Source organism: Cyanistes caeruleus, chromosome 21, assembly GCF_971803275.1.
Source record: "Cyanistes caeruleus chromosome 21, bCyaCae1.hap1.1, whole genome shotgun sequence".
In the NCBI taxonomy this organism is placed as follows: Eukaryota; Metazoa; Chordata; class Aves; order Passeriformes; family Paridae; genus Cyanistes; species Cyanistes caeruleus.
This window is the reverse complement of record NC_141721.1, coordinates 3,711,720-3,722,094: the sequence shown is the minus strand read 5'-3', so window position 1 is coordinate 3,722,094 and position 10,375 is coordinate 3,711,720. Positions and strand designations below refer to the sequence as shown.

Here is a 10,375-nt window from a genome sequence, read left to right as displayed (position 1 = left end):
GATACACCCAGCAGAAGTGGAGAGCTACTGGCTTATGGGTGTGCTCAGCAGCTCAGGAGTCTGCTTCCCAAAACAAGAGCTATCACACAGCAGGTCTCTAAAGCTATTTTTACTTTAATCAAATAAAGCTTAAGGAGCTTTATATGTGCAAGAGAGCAGAAGGCTCTTGAGATCAGAACTGGAGTCCTGTTAACTGGTTTAGCATAAGAATTTTTACAATTAATTAAGCTACCTGTGAAGCAAACCAGTACTTCTGTGTGGTGGCATCCCTGAAAGGGCTGCACAAACCTTCTGCTAAGAAAAGATACAAAAGCAGTGGACAAGACTACCAAACATTCCTCTCTAGCAGCTGGCTTGGATCTTGTAGCTGCACTTCAAGATTTGCAGAGAAGTTAACTCTCTTGGCAGCAAGGAAAACCTCTGGTGATCCCAGCTGACCTGCTGCTCCAGCACAGCACAGCTTGCTGGAAAGAAGCCCCTCTAAAAGAACATCATGAGAAGGCAAAGTTTCAAATCTGCACTCGATTCTGGGACACAGAAGGATTTTTGCAGAACTGACTCATGATTATGTTATCCAGACTTCACATGAGACTCCCCTGAGCAGCCATTTCAGGCTATGTATAATCACCTGCACCACTTGCTCTGGCATTACTTTGTTCATAATATTATTTAGGCACTGGAAGATTAGGGGTATGTTCATGTTGTCCCTGTTGGAAGCCTTGAAAGGATTAAAAGGAATGGAAACCAGCTGGCATGACTGCTGCCTTACATTTGCTCTGAAACCCATCAGATCACAGTCAAGTCTGAACACATTTACCAGCAAACAAGATACAACACGTGTGGAAAATGGTCAATCTCCACCAGTCTGGATTTTATAGCTACATCAACTATTTAAGACATTAGAGACACCAGAAATACTGTGACAGCTCTCGGGCATTCCCAGCCTTCTGTTCTGATCATGAACAAGTCAGGGTTTTACCTTTGTTTGTTTTTATCAGCTCCTGGTTGCAATTTACAGTAGTTCTTGTTGTACAGCAGAGAAAACCCTAACACAGGACTGGCTTCACTATCAATTGCAAGGTCAATTTAATTAGAACAGATTCCACGTTTCCTTGTGTACGTTTCCTTTGCAGTTCCCCTTATATTGATTTGAGAGGGAGGAGATCAGATTTATTCTCTGCTTCACTGTACAATGAATTTGTACAGCACTGTGGCTGCCAGTCACGCCCCATCAGCCAGGAAAACCTGCAGGTACATTGTTCATTATGGGGTGCTGTAATACCCAGAGACACAGCTGAGTGGGAATTGTACCTGCATGTCCAATTTATAGCTTTATATTAAAGCTGAAAGCCTGGCTGATGTCAACATATCAATTTCTGCTTGTTATCCTTCACATGAGCAGCACTTTTCAGCTAATTGGATGTTTCCTCCCAGACTAACCTATTCCCCAGGGCAAGCTTCAGCTGTGCAATGTGATGAATTTTTAACACTGACTGATGGCTCAGTAAGAGGTATTTCAGTGAAAAACACCAACAATCCAGATAGGGCAGCAAGGCAGAAAAACACTTCATTTAACCCAAACACGTACTGAAAAGGTGAGTGAGCTCTTATTGCTTTACCCAGCACAGGCTGTCATGTCATTCCCTGACCGGGATAAGAGAAAGAGGACAAGCTGACATAACCCATTTAAAAATCATTAAATATGCTGCCTAGCCTGTAAAACTATTAATATGTCATGTTTGATACAATTATACTCTTCTATGTAATAACCCCCTTTATTTTAACCTCTTCCCAGAAGCAACTTTGGAAGGCTGAGCTATCTGCCAAGCCATGGGATATTTCAGCACAGGCTTAATTTTAAGCTTGAGAATAACCCATCTGAACTCCAGAATTACAGGATCAAGATCTCACAACATTTTAGAATTAAACTGCAATTAAATTACATGCAATGATGGTGGGATTTAGACCAGTATAGCTCAGACTGTCCACAACAAAGATGTTATTCATCTTGAGAAATTTAGACCAGGACAGATAATATCAAGCAAAAGGATGACAAATGGCTTAACATAAACCATGACACATTCACACAGATGGTTTGGCAGACTGTAAAAACAATCACTCCAGTAGATCTGTCAGGGTTTTTGTTTTGTTTTGTTTTTTTTTTTAATCAAACACATATCCTGTATCAATTGGCTAAGTATTGAGAAGATGGATTAGCAGTAATAGCTCTTATTTCCATCAGGAAAATTATTAAGGAGGTTTCCTAAGCTTCCTCTGAATTTCCTTTATCTGCAGCTTCCTCAGGGCAGATGCAGCTGCCCTACAGCCCACCTCCAAACAGACCTGGCCCAGTGCTCTGCCAGAAATACCAGAGATGGTAACGAGGAAGGTTTGCATTATTCTGCAGCCTGTCCAGAAGGAGCTGGATCACAGCCATGGCCTGTTGATTAAATATCCATCAGCTCGCAATAATTTCAGCCAATATGGAGCTAGCTTGCATCAAACACACCGACAGGGAGGTAACTAAAGCAACAGCCAAGTCCTGGATGACATTTGTTTACGTAGTTAAATGCACTCAAGGCTTTGGGGAAATTGTTTAAGAGAGTCACAGAATCCTTCAGACTGGAAAACACCTTTGAGATCACAGAATCCAACCACTACACCAGCACTGCCAAGTCCACCACTAAACCATATCCCTAAGTGCCACGTCTACACCTATTTATCTCTAAATAACTTCTCTTCTTTCATCAATAGCCAAAGAGGTGCTCTTATTAGAGAGTAAACATCCGTGTGCTAAATTCCTGTGTACCAGTGGAGAAATAACCCAGGAGGAACAAACACCTCAGCTTTCCAATCAGCTGGGGAAAAAAGCTTGCTAATAAAGAGAATTCCTTATTGCAAGAGATTTTATTTCTTAGTTACTGATTTCAGGTTTATTTCTTACGTTAGGCTAGCGAGCATAATTAACACTACTTGTACCTGTGTATATTCAACTGCACTTTAAACAGTTCAAAGAGAATGTAAAACCAGTGGTTAATTTTGAGTGTTTGCCAAGGACTTTCAGCAACTTTCTGCTGTGAGAGCTGAGAAAGTGTGCTTTGTTTTCAGAGATGTGGTTCAGCCCTGCAGTGTGGGTGGGCTGCAAACCCAAGTTCCAGTGGTGCCAGTGACAGCACACCCCACCAGCAGGGACACCGTGTGTGATGCTGGTAGATCAGTCCAAAATGTTAATTTAATAATCATGCTAAAGACAACAGACACAACAGAACTCCAGTAACCTGAGGCACATAAGGCATGCATGTGAAAGGCTTTTTAGAGTAAGAAAACTCCTGCATGAGAGAAGACTACAGGACAGTGTCCAGCTTTCTCAGAAAGAGGAGAGACCTTCTGCCCCTGCAGAACCACACAAGCTTGGTTACAAACCAGCACAGACTTTGTGAAAAGCTTTTAAGAGCATCTTTTGCACACAGCCAGTGAGTGGAGAGCAATGACAAAGCAACTGAGCACCCTGTCTGCACTCCAGCCTGCTCCCACTGAAACCCCCGCCTGCAGCTTCCCAGCTTCACTTTGGGTGACCAACTCCATCATCCCAGGCTGTTGTAATGTTATGGATGATTCATGATCTAGGGGGCTGGGGGAGGAAAAAGCAGCGGAAGAAGCTAAAATAAAACAAGAAAGGCGATCTGGAAAGTTCCTGAGATCTGTCTTTCCCTTCCAGTTTCTGAGCTGCAGAATGAAACATCTTCACATCATGTCCCACGCCATCCAGGCACTGCTCTCTGCCCCTCTGCTGACAGACCTCGGGAACAAACAACCTGACCTGCCCACTTCCTGTACAGGAATACTCCCCCAAACTTGGTTTCAATTCTCATTCCCAGTAAGCAAAAGATGAGGGGAGATAAAGGTGCTCCCACTGACACAGCATGGTGGTGTTTTAACACACAGCTCAGACAGGCCTGAGCCCTGGACCACTGACTGTCTCAGCCCTGTTTATTTGCTCACTCGTGACATGGTTCTGACCTATGCAAATCACTTCCAAATAACACCCAAGTGCTGCACAGAGGAAAGCAAGCACCAGGGATCACTTCCAATAGGCAGCACTGACAAAAATATATCAGGTTTGGCTCCCTGCAGGCTGCAGAGCCCTCTGACACCAAGTCTGAGGCTCAGGACCTCTTCTCACACCTCAGTGGCAGAACACGATCTCCCTGATCACGCTACGCAAACTTCGCTTTGGCAGACTGTGACCCAACCTCCACCTTATTTTAGACACTGTGACCTGAGAAAACACACAGAGAAATTAAAATAACGTTCAGGACCACAGCAACCACAGGGGCCTGAAAGTGCTCCACACCTAAGAGCAGCCTTGAGGTCAGCCAGCACCAGACAGCCTCGGGGCCAAAGGAGGTCCTGGGTTGTTTAGCAATGCTGCTGGAGCACTTAGGATCACTTGCAGGTAGGGGATTAGTATTTTTAAAGGTCTGACTTGGGAGTGTGTGGGTTGGCTGTCAGACAGCTCATGTATCCCTGCTGCAGTGAGAGAGCCAGCCTCAAACTTCGCAGCAGCAGCCAAACAGAAGTCCCCAGGCAGATGCCTCCTGTCTCTTCAGGAAGCAACTCCCTGCTTCTTCCCATGACAAAAACACTGATTAATAGTTGATTTGAGGCAACCCAAAAACCTTAACAGTTCAAAAAGCCATAAAACACATATTACCATTGCAAATCCAGAGAGCAGAGCAGAGGTTCTGCTGGAGGCTTTCAGTTTGGCTCGGCTCAGGTACAACTTCCTCCAGGAGAGGGCTTGAACAGAGTGGTGGTTGGAGGTGACCAATTCCAGGTAGCTGCGCCGGACCCAGTCCCGATAATCCATGCCCTTTGTGCCAGGCTCAGAGCAGCAAGCAGGAGTGGAAGGATCCACCGGAACGTTTAATTCAGAACTCATGGTGAGAGAAATGCTGAGGGAACAAAACAGTCGTGTTCAAGAGCGGGTGGTGGACAGGATGAGCATCAACTACTGGAAAAGCTGCAGTTGAACAAAGTTGCCCTTAGTCAGTGGAAAATGATAGACCAAATAACATCATACTTGGAAGACAGAACTGAGAAAAGACCATCCATAATTGCCAAAAATTACCACAACAACCAGGAAAGATTACAGAAGTACACCCGGGAACTATTCCAGCAGGAATTCAGGAAGGCTGCACAGCATCTGGATTTTCATTTCAGAGCAGGCACCTCAACTTTGCCCTTTAATTCCTTCTCGCTCATAAAAAATTGTTTTACATAAATACACTTGGCCCCCCATCTTATCTTTGAGTTGAAAGTTCATTTCCCAGTGCATCATGGGCTGGCTCCAAATGCATCTCTTTAAGAGTACCAAACCAAAAAAATACAAACCTTTTTTGCCCCTTCTTTGGAAACTAATCCACCTGGGTTACAATGTGGGGTGTAACCAAACCGTGTATTCTACTCCCACCTACATTATTCGTGGTGAACTGCTAATGGCCCCTTGCAGGAGATGCAATCCCCCAGGCTGCAAGCTGGGTGTTAGATAAAGGAAGGAGGCAAACCCTGCATGGCAGGGTGGTGTTTCTTTGTCTTCACAAATCGGTTCACTCAGCTGTGATAACTACACCCAGCCCACGCGTGTCATCCCTGCCAATGGGCCATAATGGCTCAACAGGACCCAAAATATCCAGTGACTCATAGGATCACATAATTCCATTGTGAAATTCCCCACTCTGGGGGAGGACATGAGCACCACCACCACTGGACATGCAGGGGAGGACACGAACTTCCACAGGAGCACCAGACCATCCACAGGACCATCGCTTTCCAAAAACTACAACCAACTTCAACAGCACTGCAACCACTGCTTAATCAGACTGCAGCCACCACCCTGACCAACAAGGGCCAGCTTGTACTCTGTTATCCAGGGTTTAAGCCACTTTTTCTATATCATTGCATCTATTGTAATATTTCTATTAATTGTAACTCCAGCCTGAAGTCTGTCTCAATGGATTTGTGTGGGGGTTAATCTCTCTCCCTGGTTTACTTTCAAACCAGCACACCAGTTTTTCTCTCAGTTAAACCACTGCTCATCAAAGATCTGTTTAAATGAGCACAGCTCTCCCCCAAACTCCCCCCAGTAATGACAGAGTTGAATGCTGCATGGAGTTAACAAATGAACTTCCCAAGCTTTTGCAGTGGGAAGTTAAATTTCCTGAGCTGCTCACACTCCATTTATCAGCCACATCTGACCAAGAATCTTGTTCCCTTACTTCCACCGGTGGCTCTGAGCACAGGGAAAGGAAAACGCAATTTCAAGGGGAAAGCAAGCTGCTTCCAGGAAATTCCATCATCTTCAGATTGAAGCATCAAGAGTATTTCAAGTGGTGGAAGCCTTACAGCACCATGTCCCCAGGCTGCTGCCAAATGGCACTGGTGATCCCCAGACATAGAACAACATCCATGGAATGTTTTGTGCAAAAATTTCTCAACTCTGACAGACATCTGAAACTTACTCAGCCTTCCAAAGAATGGAAACCACGATTCCTTGTTCAATACCCTCACTCACAACTCCACTGAGCACTGTGGTGGAAGCACACAGAGACACCAGATCTGCACCTTCTGGCTATAAAACATTCCCCAGCTCCCAGGAGGAGGAGATGTTGCCCAGAATCACACCTGGTGTGGCACTAATTAGTCCCAGCACCACCCCTCAAGGTCACAAGCACCTTTCAGCCCTGCCTGCATCCCCCCAGCTCCCCACGTACAGGGGCCACATGTGGACAGCTAATAAAGCCATGACTGCTGGGAGACTTGGAGAAGTGGCAAAGATCAAAAGAACATCAACTGCCCACAACTCTGAATGCTGTTACTAAAAGGGAAGGAAGCTGTCTCAGGCACAATAACAAAGAATAGCAAATAAAGCACTGCAGGTCCAAGATTGTTCCTCCTGAACACGGCGGGGCTTTCAGGTTCCAGTCCCCTCAGACATAACAAGGATGGCAGCACAGGATGATTCCTGGGCAGGTTTTCACAAGGCTGTTATTACAGCCCCTGGAACACTCCAAGAAGGCTCCTGACTGCTCAGGAATTTTCAAAATATTTAAAAGTAACAAAACCAACCCCCCCAAACAAACAAACAGAAAAGAAAGGCATACTAGAACATTCATGCTATAATAAAAACAAGAAGAGAAACAATAACAGGAACAAATCTTCCTGCTTGATCCGTGTTTCCAGAAAAGGCAAGAATCACCTATTTTACAGAATAAAAAAGCCTCCTGGGAGGATTGGAGGAAGAAACAATCTGTGAGCAGCAAAATTATGAAGCTGTTTCTTGTGACAACATCCTGTGTGGATCCTGCAATGTATAGCATGGAATGAATTCACTCCCTTTGTCCCCAGCTGGGACAGTGGTCTCTGTCATTTGTTTTCATAAAATACTTAGGAACTTTCTATGTAGGAAACTTTGACCCCTGGGACAAATTCCATTAAAAAGACAAATGAATTCAGAGGTTACAGAGAGAGGGCAAGAGAACCAAATCACATCTGCTTCTTCCCTTAGAAAAATAAGCTAAAAATACCATAAGGCTGAATTTTTGCTCTGGAGCAGCTTAAGAGATGTTCTCAAATAAGTAAACAGCTTCAGAATGAAATCCATAAACACAAATGTAACCCAAACAAGCAGTGCCAGGAAGTCAAACTCACCTTGCTGGCTATGGACATGGAGGGACTGGGTGGAGGGCTCCAAGGGCTGAAACACAAGACCAAAGAAGCAGTTTACATGAGCTGGAGCTGGAGCAGTTTTATTCTGGAAATACTTTTCAGCCTGTCATCTGCATCAGGGGAAGCTTTTTCTGGAGATTTCACCTTCCTGCCTTGCAAAATTAAAGGTTTAGGACACTTGTTCTTATAGAAATAACTATTCTACACTTTTTTGACTGCAAAGGGCTGTTGAGTTCTGGATGGGGAGTGAGGAATTCTCCAGGAGGGCTTTTTCTCAGGCAGCCCTGGCTAAGTCCATCCCAGCTGTGTCTTCACTCACTTCCACTGCACCACCGACGCATCTGGCCCCACTTCATCTCGCACTGGGAGGACAGAAAGCTCTCTGTGATTGCTCCCTTATGTGGATTTTCCTAACCTGCCAAGCACTGGCCTTTGGAAAAGGGAAAGTCTTTGCCTCCTCACATCTCAGTGCACATGTGGGGATTTCTCCACAGCTGGGAATGAAGCCGACACCACCAGGGCCGAGCTGAGCAGATCCCCCTCCCACCACTGCCATGCTCAGTCGCCCACAGAGCGCTGTCTCTGCAGCACTGGCAGCTCCTCTGCCTGGTTTTGGGATGCCAGGCCCCTCCTCAGTCCCAGGTTTCTGCCCCACACCCCCAGACTGATCTGTGGGTTTGTGCCAGTCCCTTCCTTCCCTGTCTAACACTGGTCAAGCCCTTGCAGGCATTGCTAAGCCAAACCTCAAGCCCTGTTACTCCACACCCCGATGAGCTCAAGCCGTCTTTGCCTTGGGAACCCCCTTCCTATGTTCCTTTCTTGGGACTCCTCCAAGCAGCACTCCTGGGGTGTCGGAGTGTAAACACCCCATAGCTGTGACCACCCACCCTTGTGACAGTAGGGGATCACTTCCCAGGCATGATGTGACCCCCTGGTCCCACCAGCACAGCTGGGATCCTCCTCACAGGGAGCTTCCTTCCCAGCCACCCTCAGCACACCCTGGGCAGGAGGCGATCCCACACAGCGAGAATCTCCCCTCCAACAGCAGCCCCAGACAGGATGAGACCCACTCCCAGCGAGGACCCTTCCCTCCGAAGGCAACCTGGACAAAGGATCTTTCCTAGGCAGGATGCAATCTCCTACCACTGCATCCTAATCCAGCATCGCAAGGATCCTCCACAACTCCTCAGGCAGGATGGGACCCAACCCCTCGATCCCGTCTTCCAAAAGCACCCTGGGCCAGGTGTACCTTCCCTGCACCGTATGCTGGAGGTGTTCCCCCGACAGCACCCCAGTGAGAGCGTCCCTGTCCGGATATATCCCACGGGAGCTGCTGGCCTGCCTTCTGCATGCCACGGCACCTCCAAAGCACGGCCGGACAGGACGGGACCCCCTTCTCTTCCCATTCACCCCCTCCCTGCAGGTGCAGGGGACTGTCCCAGCTTGGCAGGATGAGGCGCGCATCCCATCACCACCATCCCGGCACGGGATTCCCCCTGGCCGGACGGGACGAGGCGCGATCCCGCCACACCGCCCCAGGCAGGGGAATCTCTATTCAGGCAAGATAAAACCAACTCTCGCAGCACCTCGGGCAGGACGAAACCCCCTCCTCCCGGAGCCCCGCGGGCAGGAGGTGCTCCCCCGCCTGCAGGACCAGCCCGCCACCCCCCAAACACGCCTGAGGGGATGCCGCCCGCAGCCCCAGAGCGCGGGCCCCGTTGGGGATGAGCCCCCTGCGGGCGGGATGCGGCCCCGGGGCGGGCCGTGTCTCACCGCGCTGCTGTCCGGGAGCCGTGCCGGGAGCCCCGGGAGAGGGACCGGGAGCGGAGCAGGAGCGGGATCGGGAGCCGGAGCCGCCTCCGCCGCTGCCACGGCAACGCCGGGCACCGGCCACGTGACCCGCAGGAAACGGGGGGGCAGCACCGCCACGCCCCCGCACGTGACCGCTCGCTCATTGGCCCGCGGCCGGACTGGCCACGCCCCCTCGGCGGCGGGGGCGGGGCCTGGGGACGCGACCCCCGCCCTGCAGCAGCCGGCGCCCCCCGCCCCTCCCGGGGAACCGGGGCCACGCTTGCCCCCTGCTCCCGCGGGGGAGCCGTTTGGGGGGTCCGGGGTTCCCACGAAACGGCGATGGGCTCAGCGGTTACAGGGAAAGGGTATCCCCCCGGCACGGAGCCGTTCCCGCAGCGATCGGGGGTCCCGCTGTGAGCATGCATCTGTAGGGGATAAAAAATGTCTGCGGCTCCCTAAAGTCGCAGTCGGGCTAAAACCCACCCACTGGTAAAGATATTAGTGGGTCTGGACCTTGCGTTATCTCTAAATTTGTCACAGAGAAGGTATTGGTGCAATGGGATGCAAATGTGCTTTTATTACAATTATTAAATATACAGCAAAAAGTCGCCACTTACATAAGTCAAAAGGCAGCGCTGCTCTGCCTCCGCCGGGCTGAACCTCCTCTGGCTGAGCACAGGCTCCCTGCGAATCCCGACTGCTATCTCCCTGCACTCCTCCGCTATTGACTCAGCAGGAAATCCTGTATAAACCCATCAAAAGGATAGGGACAGCCTTATGGGAAAGAGAGGGAGTTCCTTCCCTGGAAATGAGATAAAGAAAATGCTGAAAGGCAGCACAATAGGTCAGCTTTATC

The 10,375-nt window shown here is 48.7% G+C and overlaps 1 protein-coding gene across 4 annotated transcripts in view; it reads right to left on the bottom strand.

Annotated features, from left to right (window-relative positions):
• The window catches only part of ORAI2 (ORAI calcium release-activated calcium modulator 2), a 19,739-nt gene extending 9,364 nt beyond the window's left edge, over positions 1–10,375 (bottom strand). The window contains exons 1-3 of one of the 4 annotated variants that reach the window (XM_023939146.2): positions 10,137–10,375; positions 7,711–7,756; positions 4,715–4,955 (exon numbers count right to left, since the gene is read on the bottom strand). In XM_023939146.2, coding sequence (XP_023794914.1) covers positions 4,715–4,942 — 228 coding nt within the window. In that variant the 5' untranslated portion in view covers positions 4,943–4,955; positions 7,711–7,756; positions 10,137–10,375. Of the gene's footprint in view, positions 1–4,714; positions 4,956–7,710; positions 7,757–9,501; positions 9,740–10,136 lie in introns of those variants that run through there. The other 3 variants (XM_086859593.1, XM_023939145.2, XM_086859592.1) reach the window with 3 other exon arrangements.